Source organism: Lithobates pipiens, unplaced genomic scaffold, assembly GCF_037356315.1.
Source record: "Lithobates pipiens isolate NorthernLeopardFrog02 unplaced genomic scaffold, aLitPip1_a1.2 Scaffold_25, whole genome shotgun sequence".
Lineage (NCBI taxonomy): Eukaryota > Metazoa > Chordata > Amphibia > Anura > Ranidae > Lithobates > Lithobates pipiens.
In genome coordinates this window covers 200,380,281-200,407,713 of record NW_027507787.1, presented here as the reverse complement: position 1 = coordinate 200,407,713, position 27,433 = coordinate 200,380,281, and the positions used below count along the sequence as shown (strand labels likewise).

The 27,433-nt window shown below is 39.3% G+C and overlaps 1 protein-coding gene across 3 annotated transcripts in view; it reads left to right on the top strand.

The window, feature by feature from the left end:
• Positions 1-27,433, top strand: part of ARID5B (AT-rich interaction domain 5B) — a 378,453-nt gene that overhangs the window by 275,166 nt on the left and 75,854 nt on the right. For 2 of the 3 annotated variants that reach the window (XM_077455424.1, XM_077455425.1), the window contains 2 exons: positions 17,680-17,792; positions 25,122-25,341. In XM_077455424.1, the coding sequence (XP_077311550.1) occupies positions 17,680-17,792; positions 25,122-25,341 (333 nt within the window). Of the gene's footprint in view, positions 1-3,663; positions 3,828-17,679; positions 17,793-25,121; positions 25,342-27,433 lie in introns of those variants that run through there. The other variant, XM_077455426.1, reaches the window with a different exon arrangement.

The window sequence follows — 27,433 nt, the reverse complement described above, 5'->3', positions numbered from 1 at the left end:
TATTTACTAAAAGTGTACCTGGAAAATAAATATATTGTGAATATATTAAAATGTTACAATACAAAGGGGGTGGAGTTTAAGAACTTGTCGGTCATATACATAAACCAATGCATTAAGGTCCATCCAGTGACTATGTATAAAAAGTTGAGTCCACACCTGGTGGTAAGAGTACCCATTACCTTCTTTATTATTTGATGCGCATCTGCCATTTTTCAGTGTGACGCCATATCCACCATCTGTGCCTTTAAGCAGGATTACATTGTGTTCCTTCTCCCTACACAGGAGACTATATTGATCATATTGTTATTTCCTATACAAACTATATAGAGGCTTCTTGACGGAGACCTACCCTGATTAAATCACCATTTTATATATAGTCACTGGATGGGCATTAATGCATTGGTTTATGTATATGACTGTGATAAGTTCTTATGAAACTCCATCCCCTTTGTATTGTTGTACACATTTTAATATATTCACAATATATTTATTTTTCACATACACTCTTAGTGAATATTCTTCCCTAAGAAGTGTCCTTCTAGGGTGGATTTATTCCGTTTAGCACTGCATTTTTTTCCCTTTCACTGTTTCACAATTATTATCAATGTTGATGCTGGCTGCTATTTCTTGTTTTTTATAGGTAGCGCAACTTTATCACATTTTTGTACTTATTTGTCTAGCCATTGGCAGACTTGGCAAAATCCGGTTACTTTATCTTATTAGCGAACTGCTGTGTGCCCAGCACTATTTTCTTCATGACTGATTAACTTTAAACAGTGGTGATGTACACAAATTAAACAAGTTTCCTTGATTCTATCTATAAAGAGTTTGGAAACATTTTAGAAGAATTTCTTAATTTTTCCTTGTCTTGAATACTCACAAAATAGTATTCCTCACAATACTGGTTACACATCGTGTGATGTTTTTCTGACACTGTCCGGCCAGAAAGACATCAAGATGGTACTTCATCAATAAAAGGAAGAGGTATATGTACTCTTACAAGAGCTGGTGGACTCAAGTGTCAGCGACAGAGTCATATAGGCATGGATGCCGGAATTGGCGGTCACATAGCCTACATAGACAAGCCCAGAAAATGCACACGTGGAGGGATGATGCTAGTGAAACACTTCGTGGCCTAGGATGATGTGTATTGTATGTATGGAGGAGCCATGTTGTCACTCTAGGCTCAAAAGTGTTATGTCTACAGTGAACCCGGTTTTTCCCCATAGTATAGGGTATATATTCTGTAGTCCTACCAAACTTCCTGACAACAATGCAGAGTTCACAGGACAGCCCTGGATTTCTGGTTGGATTATCTAGCAAATATTACAAAACCCTTTTTTTTTTTTTTCATTAATTCAATTATTGAAAATAAAACCCCTTCCAGTGTAAATACATTTCAAAGTCCAACATGCATTTGCATATATATCGGATCAAACATTTGCCTACCAAAGTACAATTTGTTTCTCTCATGTATCAATCTTGTCTAAGCTTCTTAGCAGTCAGCTATACATGTACTAAACATAATCATCTTTTGGGACATTGAAAAATTCTTGACATGACAGGTTCTTTAGGGCTTATTCCTGGTTTAGCAAGCCAAGGGGCCCAAAGCTTTTTGAACTTGCATGGGTTCCCCCTTTGCTGATACACTGCTCCATTATGAGGGTATTTCTCATATGCGTTATCCAAGAGGTAACTGCAGGTGGAATAAATTATTTCCATCCCATAAGGATAACCTTTCTGGCCTGGAACAAGGCCAGAGAGAATGCAATCCTATCCATCTCCTCCGGAATCGCCTCCTCCAACATACCCAACATGCAGCAGATCTGATCCAGAGGTACAGTTGTCTGAAACACCCAATTGAGTGTTGAGAGAACCCCACTCCAATAACTATGGAGTTTCAGGCAACGCCAGAGGAGATGTATGAGATCTCTTGTATCCCATCTGCACCTACCATACAAGGGTCTGCCAGTTTACCTATCCTATGAAGCTTTACTGGGGTATAGTGTACTCTAAGTGCAATATATAGCTGAGACACTTTATGAGATATATTTAAAGAGCAATTAGGAATAGACTGAACTGCTTCCTCCCACTGTTCCCCCGTTAGGAGTTACAAAACCCTTTTAATAGTATATTTAAAATGTATTTTTACTCTAACATACCGGTATCTTAATTCTTCCCTTTTGGTGTGCTTATTACACTGTTGGAAGCGTTTTGTTAAATCTGTTTGAGAAGTACAAAAAAAATCCTGTTGATCTTGTGAGTAATTCAGAGCTGTCCTTTGTGTCCTCTGCACACTTCTTGTGTTCTATGTTTTTTTTTTTTATTTTGCACTACAGAGTAAATAGCCTTTATGTTGCCCAGACCTGAGGGGAGGGGTGGTTGGGAATGTTGGCAAAAGATATTGATACATATTCAAAAGAAACCATCCAGCATTAGGTGTGTGTGCATGGCAGCCAGTCCGACAGAAGCCGGCCATTCATCTGGCTTCTGTCGAAGGCTCATGACCAAAAATGGTCTGCCAACCGACTCACGAGCAGTGCTCTCAGCCAATGGCTGAAAGCGCTGACCAGAGTGTTCTGGCGGGGGGGTGTGCTTCCCCCTGTCAGAACATAACACACAATATTTGATGTACAGCGGCTCCAACAAAAAATAGTAGTGTGTAGCTTTAGTCTAGCTAAAATGATATGGGTTTTCGGCCCACAACAGGATATAGAAGCTGAGTTTATTTCTGGAAAATCAACAGGTATTCTGTATTTGCAGGGTCTATAGGTCTATAAAGGGTTTAAACATGGGGAAATGTGAATGTGTTGCAGAGATGTACTGCATATGTGATTTTACTCTTTTCTTTATATTGCCTTGACATATGCTGCAAATAAGAGGTCGTTGTTAGAATTTTAATGGACTATAAGCTGTTTTATTTACTGATTCAGTTAGATGGGGCTGTTCATATATGTGCTGGAAAGTGCTATGTTTTTATTTTGCATTACTTTACTTTGTGTACTTTAGAATAGAAGTAGTATGAACATCTTTTGTATGATCTTTAACCTAAGCAATTTACGGCAACAAAAAATAAAATGTAAACCGACACTTAAAATGCAATTTTTAATATACTTATGTGGACAAGCATTGTGGGTTTTGCCTTTGCTTTAGAACAAGAATGTGTTGCTGTTTTCTTAAAAAAAAAAAAAAAAAATACCTTTTTAAAAGGAAAAAACAAAGATACTACGTATTGGAAGGTGTTAAGAAATGAGGACAAACACGTTTGGCAAGTGTTTACCTCTGAAGCTTATTAGAACTATTTTCTCTGCTGCACTTGATGTCTAGGCTGAAAAGCAGCTTTTGATTAAACTCAGGTTTCATAAAACTAGTTAATCATTTTTACTTATTTTCCACCTCGGGTTTTCTTTTATCTTTTTTTTTTTTTTTTTTTGTTACGCTGACTGTTGATTGTGTCAGGCACTGGAGACTTCTAAGAGGTCAAAGCCTACAACGTAGTAAACAGAAGAAGGAAAAAAAAAAAAAAGTATTTCAAGCGAAACGTCATAACCTACATTTAAAAGGTGGTATAGTGCAGCCCCAACTGGCAGCCAGCTAAAGTCATCCCACTCCTAAGCCACTAATGTAATCTGTGTTTATACGAGTAATGTACTGTAGCTAAGGGGGAGGGGAGTTGTAAGCTCACAGCAGCTACTCAAAGTGTTCATTTTGTGTTAAGCTCACATCCCCACCAAGTCGAGACTTCAGGGATTTAATGGCCAGTCAAATGCAGTGTAGCATTCATGAGAACTGATATAAATGAGACAGATGCTATTCGCCTGGAATGGGTAAATGCTCCTTTATCTTTTTTTCCCACCCTGAATTTGCATGTTTTATGTCTGATAGTAACAGGATTGCATACAGGGGACAAACTTTATAGGCACTAGCTGGGTGTTTGTTTTTATTTAATTGTTGCTGCTTGTGTTTTCATACAAGATTCTTGGACACTGTAACCTCCTTGTACAATTCAGCCTGACGCTGTTAATTCATACACAGGGACGATAAAGCATTTCTGTAAATGCAGGTCTTTTTTTTTTTTTTTTTTAAGTGAGTGCCAAATTGCACAGTATTTGCAGACTGATTAAAATGTAAATGTAACATGTCAAGAGCTTTGCCAGTTCTCTGTGTGACAAATTTAAAGTGAAAAACAATTAGGGAAGACGATGGATCTCATGCAGATTCAGTTGTGACAGCTTTTCTCTTATTTTTGGTGCTGGTGGGGGCAGAGTGAAGGTTTGAATAACATCTACCAAGAGAATATTGTAATCCTTTAAATCAATATGTCATACCGTCACTAGCTTATGATTGATTTGTCATTCAGATTTCAGCTTGTGATGGTGACTTGTATTAATGCTTGCCATGTAATGTGATTTCTGAGAGGGCTGATAGGCAATAATCATATTTTTCTTTCTGAAATAAGGGGAAGGATTTAGAGACGCATGCTACTGTTTGGAGTGCTAATGATCCATTATGTATATCTGGTGGGTGTGTGTGTATGTATATGTATATATATATATATATATATATGTATATATGTGTGTGTGTGTGTGTGTATATATATATATATATTTATAAAAAAAATTTTAACATGACTATTTTACTGATTTGAGTCACTTCTCATCAAATACGTTCCATATACATTCACTTTTTCCATGCTGCAATAAAATGAGGGGGCGGTCTTAGGCGCACACGATACCTTGAAGTGTCTGATCTCAAATCAGATGTTTTGGGTTGGCAACTTGTATGAATGCACCAGTGATCCTAAAAACCAACTAGGAGGCACAATTCAGAGTTATGTTTGCTGTAAACTGATATTTTATGTTACTTGCTTTATTCATGTGTTCCAATCGCTGTCATTTACCTATGGTAGAATAAAATTGCAACAACTTGCATGTTCATGGCGCTGCCTTGTATTGTTTGATTTAGTAATCACGTTAGCTGGTTCATACACACATAGATATTTAATTTAGATTCATCCGCTCATGCTAAACAGTGTGTGGTTGTGTTCTGGTACCAGTGACTGTCAAAATACCCATACAGTGGCGCCGTTTTACCAAGACAATGACTGGCTCCTTTGTTTTTGTTTTTAATGGAGGGTATGTTGGGCATGAGAGGGTCCAGGACATCTGATGGTTTGAATTTTGACAGTTCGTCAGGAAACAACCAAAATTCACATCTTTTGCGCCATAGGCTGTGATCTGCTTAACCTATTTGTCATCCATGCAATACCATCTTCTTTCCTGTGATTGGTATCCATAGTTTTTTCTAAATGGTATTCACAGTTGCTATGGGTTACTGCATCCCATCTATTGCCTTTGCATTTGGAATTGCTTTATTAATTATTGCATGGAATATTTTTTCTACTTTTTATTAAATTGATGTTTTGCATGGGTAGTTGTGCTGTCATTCCCCTCTAGATTGGTCAATAACATAAAAACATGTCAAGACGTAAAGACGTTTTATTTTTCCCTGTAATACGTTGCTTTTTTTTTTTTGTTCTTCTTAATCGGTTGCTCGGTATACAAGAAGAGTGAAGCAGTAATTCCAAGGGAAGTAATTTTCTGCTTAGATTGTTATCAGCACGTCATAATAACATGAAACATCCCATATGATTCTTCAGTATTACTGAACATGGTCTCCAGTCTAAGCAATTATGAGAATTATGAGTAATAATAGAAAATGCATGTTTAAGTATATAGTAAATAAACAAGAGCTGCTGAAATTGCTGCCTGTGTTTAGTATTTAGTTACTGTCCCAGTGGTATTTAGGCACAGTTGAAGCAATTTACACATAATTAATGTGTTTCATTCTAGAGCATGTCACAATTAGCTGCCAATCATCTGTGTGCTGTGCAAGCAAGGCCAGCAATGTTTTTGGCTTGTTCATTGGTCACTAATCAAGTATCTTGTAGAAGTAATTGCAGTCCTTTTTTGTAAAATGTATCTTAAAAGTAAAAAAAAAAGTCGATTTGCAATCTAGTTGAGGAAGACAACAGTATTTGTCAGGTCAAGTACATATCTTGCAAGAATGTTTAGTAATCTCCATGGCAAACTCTAACCCGTTCCTACTACGAAGAAACTGACGCGTGCATTCAGTCCCACGTAGTGGGAGGGTCCTCCTGCTGTAGTCACGTTTGGTCCTAGTGTTGTAATAAGGCAATAAATGCTGAGAAAAGCAGTGAGCACATCAGCAGTAAACTATGATCCATGTGCAAAACACTCCTAGCTTCCATGGGGGAAACAAAGGGGACAGTTTATGCAAAGACCGCTATTTGTAGACTGAAGTAGGTGGCTCATTTTAATAGTATTAGGCCCCTTTCACACCTGAGCGATTATCTGCTTGAAGCTTGTAGCTCTAGCTAGCTTCTAGCTCTAAGCAAGCCAAATCCTATTAATTTCAATGGCCCCTGTTCACATATAAGCATTCTGCCGCCTGATGCAAAATGCCTGTTGCTCAAAGAAAGTTTGTGAGCTTTTTTTTTTTGGGCAGATTACAAGCGTTTTTGGCCCCATAGACTTCAATAGAAACACTTGACTTAAGCGTTTTTATGAGCATCTTGTCACTCCTTTTCTGCTTCAGCAGCTCTCCGCCCCTAATTTCCTCTCCCTCGCCTCCCCCTGGTGCTTTCTATTGGCTAAACAAAAACACCTGAAGCTGCAAAAAATCCTTAACCACTTCCCGACCAGCGCACGACGATGTACGTCGACAGAATGGCACGGGCAGGCATATTGGCGTACATGTACGTCCAATATTCGTTGCCGCCGTGCCATCGGGAGCGCGCCGCCGGCGGCGCGCTCCCGCGCTGGTCGGGACCCCCGTGAGTCCGGTCGCGGGACCCGCGGACTCGATCGCCGCGGGCATCCCCGCGATCGTCTCACGGAGCGGCCGAATGGAGGAAATGCTGTATAAACAACATTTTCCCATTCTGCCTAGCAACTAGTGACGCTGATCTCTGCTCCATGTGATTGGAGCAGAGATCAGTGTTCACTAAATGAAAGCCCAACCCCCCCACAGTTAGTAACACACCCCTAGGAACACTTAACCCCTACACTGCCACCCACTGGTTAACCCTTTCACTGCCAGTGTCATTTACACAGGAATCACTGCATTTATATAGCAGTGATTACTGTATAAATGACAATGGTCCCAAAAATGTGTCAAAAATGTCCGATGGGTCCCCGACAATGTCGCAGTCACAATAAAAATCGCAGATCGCCGCCATTACTAGTAAAAAAAAAAATAATAAAAAATTATTAATAAAAATGCTATAAAACTATCCCTATTTTGTAAACGCTATAACTTTTGCGCAAACCAATCAATAATCGCTTATTGCATTTTTTTTACCAAAAATATGTAGAAGAATACGTATCGGCCTAAATTGAGGGAAAAAAATTTTTTTTATATATTTTTGGGGGATATTTATTATAACAAAAAGTAAAAAATAATGCGTTTTTTTCAAAATTGTCGCTCTATTTTTGTTTATAGCGCAAAAAATGAAAAACCGCAGGGGTGATCAAATACCACCAAAAGAAAGCTCTATTTGTGGGAAAAAAAGGACGTCAATTTTGTTTGGGAGCCACGTCGCACGACCGCGCAATTGTCAGTTAAAGCGACGCAGTGCCGAATCGCAAAAAGTGGTCTGGTCTTTGACCAGCAAATTGGTCCGGTCTGAAAGTGGTTAAAATACACTTCTAAAACGTTTTAAAAAATGCCCCGTTCTGTCGCTCCAGCTAGCTTATGCTGCTTCCAAGTGCTGCTTGGATGGCATGTAGGCTCATCAGGCACAGTCCTAAGACTACAACAAAATGATGCCCTCATGCACACCAACCATCACAAACTGTAAAAGTGGCTTCAGCTTGGTCTCCACCCGTGGAAGAACCTTCCAGCACATTGCACTCTTGGTGAAAGTGGTCCCTTATACAATACCCCATTCTTTAAATCGGGGATATGCAGTTAGCGGACCTCCAGCTGTTGCAGAACTACAAGTCCCATCAGGCATAGCAAGACTCTGACAGCCACAAGCATGACATCCAGAGGCAGAGGCATGATGGGACTTGTAGTTTGGCAACAGCTGGAGGTCCGCTAATTGCATATCCCTGCTTTAAATGCTGCTTTACCCTTGCTCCCCACTGTCCTGGGTACATTTCAATATATAAATACCTTTTTTCTTTTTAGTTTTTCTATGGGTCATTTGATCGGAACACTATGGTGGGAGGGAACTCTCCCTCCAGTAACAGCTAGAACTATTAAACCTTGGGATTGAAGTCACAGCTCTGTATAATTCAGCCCCATTGTCCGCCTACCAAGTTATGCAAAGGAGGCAGAACTTGATAAAAAGAAAACTATGAAAAAAGGTATTAAATTGTGATTTATGCTAAAGTATATGGGGAAGGCAGCATTTCAAAGGCTGAGGTATTGCATAGCCTTAACTTCTACTTGGAAGTTAAACATAGCTTGTGTAGGAGGTATATCAATGTTTAATGAAAGCGAAAATTACTTGTTAACAATACAAAACGGCATTCATGATTAAAAAAAAATTTCCTGTTACAAAATAATTGTAAAACATTGTGACTCCTGGCTCATGGTAATGTTGATGGTTCGCAGCAAATAGATGTGTTTCAGAAACAGACCTATGTGTTTGGACAAGAGCATAATGAGACAATTAATATTACATAATGATAATAGATAACATATGCAATAAATACAAATTCTAATTGCTCCATTTTATTAAAGTGTTGCATTTAGCTCAGAGGTTAAAATTTAAAGTGGATGGAATAAAACATTGTGGGCTATGGTGTGATGTATACATGTGTAGGGAATTAGATCTGGTTCACAAGCTAGTTTGCATGTGAGACTTTTTTTTTTTTTTTTTAATAAGTTCTGTTTAGTAAGTAATAAAAGTTTAGATATAAAAGTCATTTTGTTATGCTTCACATTTTAGAATTGTAAATGAAACCATGTTTTGTGTTTAACTACACATGGTTTTTATAATGAAGGAGGTGACAAATCCTTTAAAGGAAACACTTCATTGCATAAAATAAAAGAAGTCTGCCATTACTTCTGCAAATACGAGTTGCCTGGTTCTCACTTTGTGGCTTCAGCACTTTTAGGGATTCACAGGTACGAAAGTAAGGGCTTCTGACTTTCCTGGTCAGTGATTTAGAAAGGACTAAAGCCAAAGGGCCAACATAATCAGGACCTATGCTTTATATTGTGCACATCATGATGCATCAACAAACATTGCTTTGTCTGGTTTACATATATTTGTTGAATTGCGTGACAAGGAAAAAAATTCAGATATGTTTTTACCTACATCACTGTGCACCATGTGCCATATAATAGTGAATCGGTGTGCAGGAAAATGCTTAATGCACATCTTCATGTGCTGCAAATGCATGGCTTTTGAGACCCGCCCTGCAATAGGCCATGCCTTGTTGGCCTAGCTACTTTTGAAAAACAGGTTATTCTCACACCTCCCTAGCAGGGGTGCTTGCAATGATCAGCTTTCATTAATTTATGCAAAACCTTTATCCCAAAAGGAAAAAAATGTGTATGCTGTAACTTGATTATAAAGTGTAAGCTGGAGTTTTGCTTCAATTAATGTAACTAGACCTGCTAGTACATCTAATACTCCTCTCCCCCTAGACTGACAATGTTGCTGTCCAAATGTGCCCCTGGGGCCCTTCTAAAGCTGGCCATACATTATACAATTTTCTTCAATTTCCTTTAGATTTACCTTCAACTATGTAGTGCAAGGGGCTGCCCGATTGCATACAAATTTAAAGTGTTAAGGTTTGACCTCATATGGTTTTGATAAATCTAAAGGAAAATTGTACAATGTATGACCAGCCTAATAAAGGAGGTCTGTTATTAGCCAGAAAAGCATATATATATATATATATATATATATATATATATATATATATATATATATATATATATATATATATATATATATATATATATATATATATAACCAATGCAGCCACCACATCCACACTGGTTGGTAAGCTGCAATATATTATATATTCTATTTTGGGTTTAATACCACTTTAAGAATGAATGGCACTGCAGCAACACAGAATGCAAAATGCACATTCCCACAGTACAAAGGTGTAAACCCAGCCCCATGATTATCTACTGTGCCCAATTGGAAATATTAACCAATTCAGGACCATCCACCAGCATTGTACTGCAGATGGGTGGCTCCTGCAGGCACATCAATGTACCTGTTATGTCACTGGCTCTTTCCAGGTACAGGGCGCATGTGCCACCCTGCCAATTTTGTTAGCTCGGGACCTGCTGATTGGCTGAGTCCAATACAGCCCAGAGCCCTGTGTTGACAGACAAAACAGGACTTGTTTTGTACCAGTACAGGGGGAACAATCTTCGTCTCCAAAGCAGTGAGAGGGAACAAAGATTTTTAGTAAAAAGCAGCACATAATACACATTACACTTGTTAGGCACACACTTAACCCCTTGATTAACCCAAAATGTTAACCCCTTCCCAGACAGTGTCATTAGTACAGTGACAGTGTATATTACGATCACTGTATTAGTGTCACTGCTGATGTCCGTGTCAGTCAGTTCAATTAGTGTCAGTCCACTGCATTATCACAATCCCACTATAAGTTGCTGATCACTACCATTATTAGTATTAAAAAAAGATAATACATTTTGTCCTAAAATTATGAAGACATTTGTTTTTGTTTTTTTTAGTTTTTATTAGATATGTTTTATAGCAAAAAGTAAACAATATATATTTTTTGTTCAAAATGTTCTGTCTTTTTTTTTAAATAATAATTTAAAAAAAACAGTGGTTATCAAACATCACCAATAGGGAGCTCTATTTGTGTTAAAAAATATTATATACATTTTGCTTAGGTGCAATGTTGCATGACAGCACAATTACAATTAGTGCAGTGCTAAATAGCAAAAAAAAGACCTGGCCATAAATGAGGTAAAACCTTCCCAAGCTGAAGTGGTTAAAGCAGGGTTTCTCAACCAGGGTTCCTTCAGAGGTTGCTAGGGGTTCCTTGAGCAATGAGCAATTTTCGCCTCTTCGATAAGTGCCCACTGACACCATTGATCTTTTTAGCCTATGTAAGGAGGGGAACTCTTCGCAATGACCACAAGTGTAAGCAGCATTCTTCCCACTCACCATCACACTAGTTTATGACAAGTTGTAGATATGGTTATTTTTATCACAGGTTCCCTGAGACCGAAAAGTTAATTTAAGGGTTCCTCTGTGTTGAAAAGGTTGAGAAAGCCTGGGTTAAAGTGATGATTATTACCCTAGGGGACACTAATAACACAATTCTGTCCCTAAAAAAACATCTGTCTAGAAAATGTTTTTGCTAATGCCACTTGTTACACTTGGACTCATAATATGATAATTTTGTACTGTACAGATACAGACGTCAGTGCAGCAAGTAAACAATGTACATTTCTAGCTAGGTCTGCTCTAATCATTTGGGTGGATATTGGAGTTTATCAAACGTTGTTAGAGTAAAGCTGGCATGGATTGTTTTTTTTAAAAGACAAGTTCACTTTTACAAAAAATAAATGTACACTCTTTTTGTATGTTAGGGACCTGTAAAGCATTGCACCTAGGATCAGCAGATCTTCCTGCAGACTGTGTATTTGCCTGTACCTTCAATATGGGAAGGCAGTTACACTCTGACACTGTGAACTATCAAGAGCAATCTAGTAGTTCATTGAGAACTACAAGCCGACAGCCACAAAGGCTGATGGGACTTGTAATTTTCCCATTCACAGAACTCTGTGAATGAGTGACACGGCTGGGTGAAGCTTTTTTTTTTTTTTTTTTTTTTTTAGTTTGTGACAGCTGGTGGGGGAAGAAGATCTCCCACTAGCTGTCAAAACCGTAACCTGGGGGTGGTGTTAGGGTTGCATTTGTACGTTGAATATGGGTGTGACATGTTACAACAGGTGAACTTATCTTTTAGTTAATGTATGGAATTTAAAAGCAAATATCCAGCATGACTAGTGCAGCTAATCAGTAGCAGCAACAAACATTATTAGTGCTTCTATAGAGTGAAATATATACTTCAATTGATAATGCAACACGTTTTCTGTGGATCCCGTGCCGGATATGGACCATGCAGGTGCATACAGTGCTTCATTTCACCCATGGAATCTAGTGCTGTTTATAAAGTCAACCACTTCAGCCTCGGAAAATTGTACCCCCTTCTTGACCAGAGCATTTTTTGCGATTCAGCACTGCGCCGCTTTAGCTGACAATTGCGCGGTCGTGCGACATTGTACCCAAATAAAATTGATGTCCTTTTTTTTTCCCCACAAATAGAGCTTTATTTGGGTGGTATTTGATCACCTCTGCAGTTTTTTTATTTTTTACGCTATAAACAAAACACGGCAGTCAATTTAGAAAAAAAGCAATATTTTTTACTTTTTGCTATAATATCCCCCAAAAAAATATTTAAATTTTTTTTTCTCAGTTTAGGCCAATATGTATTCTTCTACATATTTTGGACAATAAGTGTATATTGATTTGCGCAAAAGTTATAACGTCTACAAAATAGGGGGTAGATTTATGGCATTTTTTTTTTTGTGTATTTCACAAATCTCTAATTGAATGCTCTGTGGAAAAGCACAGACAACAGTAAAAAAACAGCAAAAAGAAACGGAGGTTTTAAACCATCCAAAACTTAAAACGTATGTTTTAAGCATGGTATAGTTGGAATTTGGCTTTAAACCATATCATTATATTTCTTTTTTGCCATGTTGCTTGGCCCAGCATCTATGTTGTCAATCAGACACCCATTATTTTATTCAATTCCCTGATTGTAAAGCTATTCAGGTCCCACGGCAGCAAAGCAAACTTCATATTTTGGATATTTTAGTGGTGTCAAATTATTATTTTTTTTTTATTATGACTCTTTGGTTTACCAAAAAGTTCCCCTTTTGTCATCTGAAAAACATTTTTCCAGTATTGCTGTAGAACATCCAGGTGCTCTCAGAAGAAACAGTTTTTTTTTTTTTTAGAGCAGTGGTTTCCATCATGATTTCTGTTAATAAAAACTACCAATTCAGTGTTTTTCTTTCAGCAGACTCATAATCGTAGATGTTAAAGTTCAGAAGCCTGCAGGTCCTTAGATGTCGCCAAAGAATCCTTTGTGTCTTCTTTTACGATTGTATGGTTTGCCCTTGCAGTGACATTTGTTGGACACCTACATTTAAAGTGGTTGTAAACCCTTACAAACCCCTTTGACCTACAGGTAAGCCTAGATTAAGGCTTACCTGTAGGTCCAAGAAATATCTCCTAAACCTACACGGTTTAGGAGATACAACAAGATAGGCACCGCATGGGCCGTAGACAGCGGTGCGCAGGTGCACTATCGGTATTAGCAGCATGCCGCTGCTAACGGCGATATGCCCTTAGTGGCTGCTCCTGTGCACATGTGCGGGAGTGAGGTCATCGCTGCTTCCGCGCTGTGAGTGGCCGGAGTAGCAATACCCTGAAGAAATTGGACGCTCCGTACTACAGGGGACAGCGGTGACTTCGCTGGCTCCTGTGTCGGGTAAGTGACACAAAATGCTTTACCTTTGCAGGGAGACAAAGGGGAAGTAAACCCATTAGGGTTTACTTCCTCTTTAAGAAGAGTAGCAGTATTTGTAGGATATTTTTGATTGGTCCTTATTATAATTGAACAACATTCGGTAGTGCAGAGCACATAATACAGTAGTATAGCAGGACTGGTCAAATCTAAATCTGCACTGGGAGAAACACCTAACTCTTTAAAATGGGAAAAGCTCTAGTTATCCTTTAAATATGTAATTGCCAAAGAGATTTATATGCTAGATTTGATCAATGGTCTTGATTTGTTGGAGGAGAAGTATAGTCAAAGCTTTTATGGCACTGGCATGGTTCTCCACTCCTTTGTTGCAGATTTAGCTGAGCGCTGAGAGCCTGAGTCAGTCACTCCTGCCCCTCCACAGCCCAGGGAGCACTGGATGGGGCAGAGCAGAAAGCCAATGACTGACAGACTCTGCTCACTGAAGACCAAGAACTGAGCGATCAGCGATCTTTGATCACTCAGTTCTCAGTGCAGAGCCAGCAGGGGACAGCCGCAGCATCAATCTGATTCTGTAACCATTTAGGTGACTATGTACGTTTTTTTTTTTTTTTTGTAAACCCTCACTTCTCTTTTAAACCTTATTAATAATGGCTTTTGTACAGGCCCCTTTCTTACGAGTGATCCGATCAGGTCCACCTGTCAGATTTTCAGGTGGACCTGATCATAAAGTCCATGCATTCCTGTGGATAAGTGTGTGTGTAAACAAACATACTTTTCGTATGACCGTTTACACCTGCCTACCTCAGGGTCCAATCCAGTCTGCTAAAATCACGGGAGGAGATCTTTCCTCTTCCGTTTAGGTGAATTGGATAAGAGGATATTCGGATCTGAGGGGACAGTGGCGTCCGATCAGGAAATCTTTTGAGCAGATACCCTGCTGATTGGTACGGAACCTGCCTCCTGTGATAGGGGCCCTAGTTGGAAACTTTTGTAAAGTCATTAGTGTCTTTTTTTTTTTTATGTAACTGATATAATGAAAGTTTAAAAGCTCATAAATAAGCAACGGTTATTGAAAGTCTCTGTATTTCTAGTAAATGATTAGTCACTCGTAAATGTCAGCAGTGAGTCAGCTCAGTTTATATTATAAAGTTGTGCTCATAATCAGCTTTTTGATAAAATTCTTACAGCTCTTTTGTTGTGTGATAGGCCACGTACCAGAAAGACCATTAATCTTAAACTGTTCATAGTAACTATAATTCATAATGATCCTTTTTTTTTACCTAACATTTTTTATCCTGTAATTACACTGCATATTCTGAAGCACATAAATGCCAGCATTTAAAGTAGTTGTAAACCCTCTCATATACCTAGTGAAGTGAAAAGCCTCAGGTCATAGAGATGAAACAGATCCTCCTACATACATACGTTTTACCTGTTTATCTGCAGTATTCTTTTCTCTACATCCCTTCAAAAGAGCACAATTTTGATCAAATTCTTTTGCATCAGTGAGGAACATAGAGAAGGGGACGGAGAGCTGCTGTTACAGCTCTTATATACTGTGTGAGAGCAAATTGAAGGGACACCCGCCACCACACTGCACATAGGAATGAAGTAGCATATAGATCTGTTTTCTGTGTGCTGAGCTTCCTCCGCTGTCACAAATGACCTCATGTGTTGGGAAAACTTCTCCGAAATGACACATTTTGATAACGGAGGAATGAAGCACCAGTGAGAAATGACACTTAGAGCTTTGGAGAAAGGCAGGTAAACACTACAGATATAGAGTTATGTGCTTTGTTCAGATTTCATGACTAGGGTTTACAACCACTTTAAAGTGAACATGTCATCAAAGAAATAAGGGAGCTGCCATAACGTGACATTTTCCTGCGTTCCATGCTTCTCTTATGATTTAATTACTAGATGCTTATTTGTAGACTTGAGCAACAAGCGGAATGCTCTGTAGTTACCCCTGTTCACCGCAGAGGTTAATGGAGGCCTGCTGACTTCTTCAGTCAGTGGAGGAGAGTAGTGTTTCAATGTAAGCTGTTCATACCAATGTAAATGCAGGTACTAAAGTTTAGCGCACTTTAAGATTAAGAACATAATTAAAGTAATAACAACCAATCATGCATGGTAGTTTTGTATATAGGTTGATTTAAACAGTTCTCATTTCATTAAACTTTATTGGAGTCCAATAAGTGGGAAGTTTATGAGGGGTATATAGTTGGTATTTTGCAGCCACTTTTATCCCAGAATGTTTTGCATTGTAGGATGAGGGGGGAAAGTACACATAGTACTCTTCATTGAGTCCTCCCCTCTAAAATAAATCCTCTGAGTGTTATATACAGGCTGCCATTATTGACCTCTCCTCCAGAAAATAGCAGTTGCCTGGCTATTATGTTGATGCTTCGGGTTCAATACTTCTTGAATTGCTGACCCAGAACAACCAAACAGATGAGGCACTCTGAATTTATTTTTATTTTTTCTTGCAGCATTTTTGTTTTGGGTTTGTAAAGTGTTAAAGTGGTTGTATAGTCATAAAAATGACTTTTACCTACAGGAAAGCCTATAACAAGGCTTACCTGTAGGTAAATAAAAAATCTCCTAAACCGTACCGTACTTTCGCAATGCGCCACTGACTGCAGTGGTGCATGCGCACATGGGGATTCTCGGCTGAAAGTCCGGCAGACACCGGACCCTGCCGGAAAGAAATCTCCTGCGCGCATGCGCAGGAATAACGATATCGCGCCTCCGGCCACTCACAGCGCCGGAGCCGCGATACCCGATAGAAACGCAGAGGGAACATGTCAGCTCCCTCGGCGTGGATCGGGCCAGATGTCGGGGCCTCGTTCTAAGGTAAGTATTTCATAATGAGCTAGTATGCGGTGCATACTAGCTCATTATGCATTTAAACTTCTTCAGTTGGTATACAACAGCTTTAAAGATGAATTCCGGGTAAAGTATGTTGTACATAGTTACAAGGGTCCAAGTGGACCAATAAAACTATACCTATATACCATATATGAACAATGCACCTGGAACCTGGAAATCACTGAAGTAGACACCGCTACTACAAGTGAATATCCACTTGCAGGTCTTGTGGCATCACCACCTTGCCTCTCCACCTTGCCCAGTCAGAGAATGCTTTTCAGACATTTAGAAAAATGCAAAGCATTCTGTGAATGGCAGAATTCTTGTTGCGCGTCCGACCTCTTGTATTTCGAATGCATTAGGCCGGCTGCTCAGCATGGGACTCGGGAAGCAAGTGGGAGATCGTTTGATTAGGTCTTTCAGTGATTTCCAGAGCTACCAGGGGCATTGGCCAGGCATTGGCCCAAGCTGGTAACCATGAATAAAATATCCATCCCTGGAATTTCCTGGCAGTTAGCAATTTCAAGAGGAGACCAGCAATGGCAGCGCTCCCCAACCCCGCAATTGGCAGCTTATAAACTCTATTTTTTATATAGTATTGTAAAATTGTTTCTTATACGTTAAAATACAAAAGTTTCAGGAGTTTGCTAGAAAACGATTATTCTTGTATTTGACAATGGTATTTTGTGTTTTGGAGGACATTGGTGGGGTAAGTCACCATCCTCTGCCAACATGTTCTGTTTATTGTTGTTTCTGTAATCATTAGGAGAGTAGCACCATCTCAGTACTGGACTCTGTTTATTATTTTCTATATTAAATTCTTAGCATCTTCACTGGCTTTGTAATGGACACATTGGATCTAGACACTGGAAAGCCTAGTGGTGTTATCCTATTGCCACAGTCACTTAAGGATGAACTGCAATATAACATTAGGCGGGTTCTTAAATACACCCATATCTTGTAGTTGTGTAATTGTCCTGATTTTTGGCCCAGCAAATCTCATTAGGAATGCTATTTGTAGAAATCAGATTACTAGTGTGTTATGATTTTTATTCAGCTTACAATGCGGAGCTGTGCAATAAGGGAAATGGATTAAAAACGCAGCATAACTTGGCAAGTGCGTAAAATTAATACACAACTTATTTAATGTGATAATAAAGATTTCTGTCACTTGCAGCTGATTTATAATAGATTTATGTTTTCCTTTCAGCACCAAACCTTAAAGGCAGACCCCGTAAAAAGAAGCAATGCCCTCAAAGGAGAGATTCTGTAAATGGAGTAAAAGATGCCTCCAATATTTACGAGGGCAAAACTGTTGCCAAGGTAATCTTTTAAAAGCTTACTTTCATTTCTGCTGCCTCTTGAATGTTTATTGTTCCCGTGTCTCAGATTGAGGTGGCTATTTTTAGCATAAAGAAAATGTTGTGTTTTTTTTTTTTTTTTCTCCCCTTCTTGTAAAATGCAGCGTTAGTTTGACACCGGACTGATTTTGTCTAGAGAAAAGAGAAGAAAAGTAGGACAGTGTTCTTGCATTCACGTCATGAAGTGTTAGCCAGCTCCTGGTGACATATTAACTTTCTTGTATAATAACTTTCCTGTAAATAGACTAAAATGAATAAACAAGACACAAAGCTTGCTTTTGTAATAATGGTTATTGCTATTGTTATCACTGCCAGGATTGTAATATTTTTACACAGTTGGATATCTAAATTGAAAAACAAAAAAGACAAATGTCTGGTGAATTGAACCTGTCACAATCTTCAACAGTTTTGGCACAATGGGTGGCAAAACAAAAAAAATAACCCTGAGCAACTATGACTAATTTTACCTTTTGTGGGTCCCAACTCCTTTTTTTTTTTCTTTTTATAACGGCGCGCAATTTGGCTGAACAGTCACAGATAGTCGTCCATAAATACTGTCACACTCCATCCTTCGGGAAAATAGCATAAATGCCAGTCTACGGGCAATGTGATTGACCAACTAGGAAAGTGAAATTAGGCTAGCCATACACATTTGGATTTTCCTTTTATCAACTTGTAGGCCAAATGAGAGATGTCCACTTGATTTTACCGATCCACGCCAGACTTCCTTGATGGTGGAATCTCCCCTGCTGGCTATTGTATTTAGACAACTGCCAGCCACAGCTTCCTGGATACTTGAACAGTGACTGCATTCAGTTGGATGCAGTCACTGTGTCTGGCCAATAATTTTCTACCCGGTTCTGTAGATTTTTCATTTAACCACTTCTGGACCACCTACCGTCATTATACGTCGGTACTTTGAAGGAGGATAGCTCGCTGCCATAACCCCGGTATCCTCGTCTTCAGTGAGCAGTCCGGTTTAAGATAAAAGTGGTCTCTGTGGCAGATGCGCTGCAAGATCACTTTTATCAATGGCGGGAGAGGGCCACCCACTCCCGCCGCGATTCGGTGCCCTCCGCCGGCAGCGACAGAGGTGATCGTGCCCCTCCCCTGCCTGAGTATGGAGACGAGTGAGGGGAAGATGGCCCTCACCCGTCTCCATATCACTGCAGGGTGGAAGCGAAACCAAAATGTCATTTCTGCCCATAGCTCTTAAAGGGACATTTTTTTCCATTTTTTTAAATGAGGGGGAAAAAATTTTTTTATTGCATTTAAATGTAAATGAGAGCTGAGGCCTTTTTGACCCCAGAACTCATATTTAAGAGGTGCTGTCATGCTTTTTCTATTACAAGGGATGTTTACATTCCTTTTAATATGAATAAAAGTGACACAATTTTTTTTTTTAAACAGTGTAAAAAGGTAAACCAAGAAAAAAAAAAGTCTTAAACTCGTCCCGTCCCGACAAGCTCACGTGCAGAAGCGAACGCATACGTGACTAGCACCCTGCATATGAAAATGGTGTTCAAACCACACGTGAGGTAGCCCTAGACCTCTCCTGTAACTTAAAACATGCAACCTGTAGAATTTTTTAAACATCGCCTGTGGAGATTTTTAAGGGTAAAAGTTTGTAGCCATTCCACGAGCGGGCACAAATTTGAAGCGTGACATATTGGGTATCAATTTACTCGGCGTAATGTTATATTTCACAATATAAAAATAATTGGACAAACTTTACTGTTGTCTTATTTTTTAATTAAAGCAAATATGGTGTGACAAAGTATTGCAACGACCACCGTTTTATTCTCTATGGGTGTTAGAAAAAAAACGTATAATGTTTGGAGGTTTTAAGTAATTTTCTAGCAAAAAAAAAAACTTTTTAAGTGTAAACAACAAATCTCAGAAAGAGGCTTGGTCCTTAAGTGGTTAGCTTTTGTCAACCCTAGTAACCCACAGCTCGAAAATGGCCTGATAAATTGATCAAAATTCAAGCCATGTTTGCCTAGCAGTAGTTTTTCCTTGTTTGCCCTTGTGACTTTACCCTTAAAGTAGATGTAAACCCTAAAGCTGGCCATAGAGGAAAATTGAGACTGGGAGGGATTTCAAACAATCTGTGGCTATTCCTGTTCAAGGTAAAAATTTACCAACAGTCTTGTTCGAGAGGCATTGATTATTAAATCAATGCCTCTCGAACAAGACTGTTGGTAAATTTTTACTCAATCGGCACTGCCGCCACATGACTGCAGTGCTGATCAGTGTATTCTGACAGTGGAGGAATCCCCACTGGCTGATAAAAAAATAGGGGAGGCTATGTATAGTCAGCCCAACTGATTAACATATAGCTTGATAAAATATCCGGTACCATGAGTAATTGACACTTTATTTGAAAAAAAAAATTTTCATCCGCAGCAGGATTACCAGATATTAAACTATTAAAAGCTACATGTTTTAAAATAATAAAAGGCTTTAGCAATGACATGAACAGTTATGAGATTTTTCTGATTGGCTTTACATATAAATGTACATATATTGTTAAAGTGCACCTCTCGCACACATACCTTCACAGTTCAGATTGAGGGTATGATGAGAAAATTGCAAAGAGGAGGTTAGCTTCAGCTAAATTGCAAATCATACCAATCAGCAGATGTAGGCAAATACCGTGGCATGCAAACCATGACTTTTCCAGAGCAGCTTTGCCTTACCCCTCCCACCCTTGGGCCTCATCTCAAACACTCTTGGGCTTCTATATTGGTCTTTTAATGTAATGGTCAGTCTGTCTGATTAATTGGGAGTCTCTGGAGATCAGTCCAAAAAACAAGTCTGAAGTATTTACTGCAGATGGCCAACAATACAGAACAGGAAAACAAAAACGGATTTCTCTGTGGATGAAGTGACACTCAGGTTCATGTTTTTCCACATAAAAATCCTTATTCCTTAGTGCTCTCCTGTGTTCCTGCACAAAGAGCTGTTACAGAGTTCTGTAATGCTAGTATCTAGAGAGCTATATATACCTTCACTTAGTTTCTACAAAGAACTTAGAGGAATCTTTAAGCAAACAGAGAAGTTATTCGGTCTCGTGTGCCTTCTTTCTACTGCTTCCAAGTGTGGACATTAAACAAATATCACTTTCCTTGCAAATATAACAACCAGCATAGACTGTGAGGAGGGCAGCTTAGACTCATTTAAACTTATTTTTGTTTTCTCTTCTAGAGAGGGTGGAGTAAAAATGCAAAATTACACATGCACTCTATTAACGCATGCATTTTTTAACAATCAAATAGTCAAACCATGTGAATAAGTTGGTAAACATACCGTATTTATCGGCGTATAACACGCACCCCAATTTAAGAGGGAAGTTTTTTTTGTTTTTTTTTAATAAACCACTTTGAAGCAAAATGATCGGTGCCCATCTCATCATGATGAATCTCCATGCCATAGTAGAGGACACAGCCCATATATTGCACTGTTAGCATTTGGATGCATGCACAGCCAGCACATTAGCTGAGTGTAATTGAGGCCAGTGGGACTTATCTGTGTATGTGAGTACAACTATATAGTACAGCTTTATAGCTATGTGTTCCTCAGTGACTCAGAAGTTGGTGGCAGTAGAGGATGGATGGTGTACACATGGATGTAGTATATACTATGGTACAACTTACGGGAATCACTAGTCCCTGTAGTATTGTAGATGCTGACATCGAGGGGAAGAAGGGAGCGAGCGCTGCCTAAATAGAGCCAGATCCCCTGTGTACTTGGCTCGGCATCACACCCAGTCCCGCCCCTTGGCCCGGATCCTGTGATTGACATAACACCTGTCCAATGCCGGAACGCAATGCTAGGAGCCATCCAGGGGGCGGGACTGGGCGTGAAGCCGAGCACACGGGCGATTCGGCTCTATTTTGGCAGCGCTAGTCCACTCTTTCCCCTCGATGGCAGCCTATATTGGCGTATAACAAGCACACGTGATTTTCCCCCTATTTTAAGGGGGAAACGTGCGTGTTATACGCCGATAAATATGGTAATTACTTTTCTCCCTATTTACTATTTAAAATCTAATGAACAAAAGTAAATAGGAAAAAACTGTGAATGGTTTGCTAGGTAAGATAGTAGGTACATACTGTATGTTCATTAATGTTTGTACTTAATTGAGGTGTTTGACGTTGTATATAAATTTCAGACAAACCACTTAATATAAAGACGAAGCTCATTAGAGATTTGAAAATCAGTTCAGCTAGGCTTGTGGTCCACGCATCCATACTAGGCAGCACAGCAAGTGATTCCGTAGTTTTCTAGTTAAGCTTTGCAGCTTTCTATGTCACCTCTCTGCTTCCATCTCCATGCAATGGGCACTTAAGCGGCATGATCACACTGTGTACATTTTTTTATCCACTAGTCAGGTGAGCCATAAAGCATGACTAGAGTGAAAAAGTAAAAATTGTGAGCAGGAAGGATCTTCACTCTAGAGGAAACATGTTATGTCTTGTGCAAAAAAAAAAAAAACTGCCTGCATGTTCACAATTGTTTTTAGAATATACACTGAGTTGCGCATTTTCAACAAACCTTTGTGTTGGAATGATTAAACTCCCATGCACATGACCAGCCAATCAAGGCTGCCATAGACCCAACACCAGGAAGAAGCCGGGGAAAGGATATCAACACAATGAAGTATCTTACGGATGTCACAATGCTGGACTTTAGTTCCACTTTCAGGCCCTACCAGGAATTAGTAGACTGTATGGAAGTAGTATGTAAATCATAGGTCTGACCAAACAGAACTACAAATTATTTGATACTTTGAAAAATACTTTATGCATACCTCTCCTCCAAGAGCTACAGTCTCCTTCAGTCTTCAGCATTTGACACTTCGAGAAGCGGTGGGTGCCAATGTCTGTGCTGCACACTGTGGTTCCATTTACTGGCACCTACCTCATTGCAGTGCCCCCTTATTGATGTTTAGGAAAGGTTAAACTGGATTGAAAACTAAAAAAAAAAATTGTGTAAGAAAAAAATATCAGCAGGGACAGATTAGAAAAAAAAATCTCCTAGAAATCCCTGGAAATTTTCCCTCCTCTTTTGATGTTCACATGACCAGTTCCCCTAAGCCCCTTCTGTTGTCACCAACATGTAACTGTCACCAGCATAGTGAAGAATTATAAGGATTCCAGAAAGTTGCTTTTTTCCTGAGCTATCTCTGCCCTTTTTTTTTTTTTTAACATCATTCAGAGAATGTTTTTTTTCTAAAGATGTATCATTTTTCACAGTATAGGCCTGCTTTAGCTTGTTAAAAAGTAGATGAATAAAAATCCATTTCAGAAGTGGTGCCTGGAATCCCATAACTCTGCTTTTCACTATACCATCATTATTTCAGATAGCTTCAGTACTGATAAGCTCTTGATATTTTTTTTTTTTTCCTTGTGAACATGGTAAGAATATTTCACACACACCAACTTGTTTTTCTTGATTGATTCATTATTTATGTTATTTTACAACTTATTCTTCAGCCCTATGGAAGTGATATTCAGGGATAATTTACTTTAATCTTTAAACTAACCCTGTCAGGATGGAAATATTGAAGATGTGGTTACTTGTTTTTAAAGGTGCATATTTAGGGGCTGTCATCCTGATCTTTTCACTACTTGTTTACCGATTGAACTAGGGAAGGCATGTGCATAAGGGGCTCTTACTTGCCCAGTGATGCCCTAATTATTGAAGCAAGGGTTAAGATGACATTGTATTCTAACATTGCCACCCACAGCAGCCAGAATACACGTATCAGCGGCTGCAGCTGCTGATCACTAAAAGATTTCCAGCATATCCCTTTGACAGAATCGACTTTTGTTGAGCGGAGGCAGCACACACTAATTTGCATTAGATGGATCCCTGCTGAACCAGACAAATTTCAGTGTACGGCCGGCTTAATGTTGATGGCTTCAAAGTATGCAGATTAGGAATAGAAACTTCTATATGTGGTCTTTACAAGTTTTCCCTAGAGTGAACATGTTCTTTGCTCATGCAGGACAAAACAGCAGGTTAACTCCAAGATACGCTGTGTATGCTACGAGTCACTCAGGTTGCAACTCACACTGGGCCTTGGACTAGTGCATGTCACATGGGTCACTTGATTCTCCCCTCCCCCCCAAATTGGTCCATCGCTGTCACATTGCGCGAGTCATGCACTCCTCCAAACTCAGAAGTACTGGGTATTGTCTTTGCATCCAGTGGCTGAATGGAGTGTTGAGTCAAAGAAAAAAAGGGTGACTATGTGGTACTGGACAGAGGGATTAAAGCATATCGGTTTCTTTGCCCTGCTTGGGAGGAGCATAGGTTTGCTTTTAACTTGGGTGCTCATATTGTCCATATATGTAGTAACAATTGGGCATCTTTCTTTTGAAGTTAGGTTGTTGAATTCTTCTTATGGTCTCATGGGAGTCCTTTGTCTTGCAATTACTAAGAGGTATTATAGAAGTGGAGGTGTCATAAAGACCCTATAGACACCCATGGCTCCTTGAGAGCAAACTGTCAGCGTTTGGATTTAGGGTGACTGTAGCTTGGTTTTCCCAGAGATCTGCTGCCAAATAGACAGCTATCACTGGTTTCCTTTTAAAAATACTAGTTGCCTGGCTAGCATTTTTTTTTTATTTGGTTTTAATTCATGTGAAACACTGACCGGGAACAAGCAAGGAGAGGCATTCTGATTATTTTTTAAATCTGACTTTAATTTACTGCATATTTTGTTCTGAGGCTGTGACTCTGTATTTGAGCCACACATGGCCAGACAATTAGCATTTATAAATGGAGGCCATCAGGGTGACAGATTTAAGCTGCTAAAGGTTTTTATTTTGTAGATATGGATTTTACATATTCTTGCAACATAGTACAACAATGCTGATGACTATTCTTTATTGCTGTTGAGTAATACAGCACAGTCATTTCCTTGCTTCCAGCTTGCAATTGGATAGTGAAAGAGAAGCAGCTTAATGATGAGCTCATTCTTCTGCTTACTCTGCTGTGCCTCCTGTCAGCTCATCTGAATGCTATGCTGTCTCCGTCAAAATCTGAGTCATCCATCATACAACACTCAGTTAAAATCATTTAAAACACATTTAATGATTTTAACTACTATATGACTGTATTAAATGTTTTACGTTACTTTTAACTTTGAGGTTAGGTTTACTGTGGTATGAGTCTTACTATAAAAAGAATGCATATGCGGATGAAGTCACATATTATTTGCCTCCAATGTGTGCTAAATACAATTTCAGACGGGGTCACATCATGTGTGTAATTCTTTCAGGTAAAATGTGAAGTAAAGACAACCTTACCAAAAGCCAAGACAGCCAATGGCAACTGCAAGAAAATCCCAATTGATGAAAAACCAAAGGCCCCTGTGGAAGATGGATGTAAGACTGAAGAATGCAAAGCTGATGAGCAAGCATTTCTTGTAGCGCTGTATAAGTACATGAAAGAGAGGAAAACTCCCATTGAAAGGATACCATATTTAGGCTTTAAGCAAAGTAAGTACAGCTTTTTAAATATTCAAAAATAAACTAAACATACAACTTAAAGTTAAATTCAAACCTAAACTTAACTAGTATTAACATGTCCCCTCCCCCTTCAAAAAATAATTGTGTATATGCTTACCTGTTTTCAGCCCTCTTCAGTCCGGTCACAGCGGAGGCTGCAGGGTATAGGAGAGAGCACTCGGCTGTGAATTCAGGGAGCGGTGACATCCGTAGGCGCCCATCTCCCAGCCATTGTTGGTGCTCCCGCCTCTCCCCTGCAGCTGCTGCTAGCTGACACGGGAGACGGATTACTTGACTGGACCAGAGTGGGCTGAAAAAAAAGAAAAATGGGTACATCTTTTTTACACGGGTTAGTTAGCATAGGTATTTAAGACTAGCTTGGTCCAGGCTGGAATTCTACTTTAAATATGTTTATTTGGCACATAACTTTCACATTAAACATGAATACATAAATATCACCAAAGTATGATCCTAGCTGGCCATACATGGATTGAAATTTGGCTTGTTCAGCAGGGACCAAATTTCAATCCATGTATGGGCAGGGAGGTTGTACAGAAGCCGATCTACTGACTGACTTCTGTACAAACCCCCATGTTGGATTTTCTCCGCTCGATCACAGCTGCTCCCCTGTCCCTGAAGTCTGTACTTTATCTGCACATTGCCACCTATTCTAAGCAATAGCAACTGACTATAGAGGCATGTGTATAAATTTACTCTAAAAAAAAAAACCTCCTAAAAATGTAAGAAATATTTTTATATATAGTATTATTTTAGGTATGAGTGTGCACAGGAATACATGACAAACATATAGTGGGAATGTCTTAAATTTTGACTGCCAAGGTGGAAATGCACAACATGTGACTATTTGGGTCTTTGATGATTAGGCCATAGAACTTGCCTGGTTCGCATGTGCATGACCTGCCTATATTGTTTTACAATTTAACTTTTATTTAAGTTGCACATGATGTTGCCTGTTGTCCAACATGTCATAACGTCTCACAGTGAGATCATTCTTAGGCTCTTGGTAATTTAGTCGTCTTTTTAAAGACAGTCCCACCACTGAGAATTAAGTAATTCTAAAATAACAATTTACACGGTGGTGTAAGTATAGTGCTTTTGCTTTAATACATGTGGCAGAAAAATACACAGTGCATTTCCATTTATACTAAATGTGTTGAAATGTTATTCATAAGTATAACTTTGTATAATTCTACATCAGTTCAAAGACTAAAATATTCTCATACGTTCCTAACACCAAAGGAATATTCATTGTAATAACATTACCACATACTTTTGGGTGAAATTAAAGAAGCAAAGACCTAAAGCCAAATTCCTGCATCAATGGGCAGTTTATACTGGTGCAGTATACTGGTACTCAGTGATTTGGAACTGGAATGCCTTATCACCTTTACAGACAGACCAAAGAGAGATGATGTGCAAACACCATTAGCAACTAATCAAATATCAACCTCTATCAGTTGAGATTAGTGAGCATAAAAATGACAACTAATTACAGATTAGCTGCTATGCGTTATTAAACTTGCTCTGCTCTGTGAAGTGGTTTTGCACAGAGCAGCCCCGATCTTTCTCTTCTCAGATCCCTCGTCTGCGCTTTTGACCTCTCCCTCCTGGCAAGTGCCCCCACAGCCAGCAGCTTGCTATGGGGGCACTTGAGCCGAGCAGCTGCTCTGTGTGTCCATTCAGACACAGAGCCGTGGCTCTACTCTACCTTCCCCCCCTCTCCTCATTGGCTCACTGACTTTGATTGACACCAGTGGGAGCCAATGGCGCCTGCTGCTGTTTCAGCCAATTAGGAGGGAGAGTCCCGGACAACCAAGGCTCTTGTGCAACATCACTGGATCGAGATGGGGCTCAGGTAAGTATTAGAGGGCTGAGGGGGGCTGTACACAGAAGGCTGTACACAGAAGGTTTTTTTTTATCTTGATGCATAGAATGTATGAAGATAAAAAAAAAACTTTCTGCCTTTAGAACCATTTTAAGCTGGCCATACACTATACAATTTTCTTATTCAATTTCCTTTAGATTCGCCTTCAACTATGTAGTGCAAGGGCCTGCCTCATTA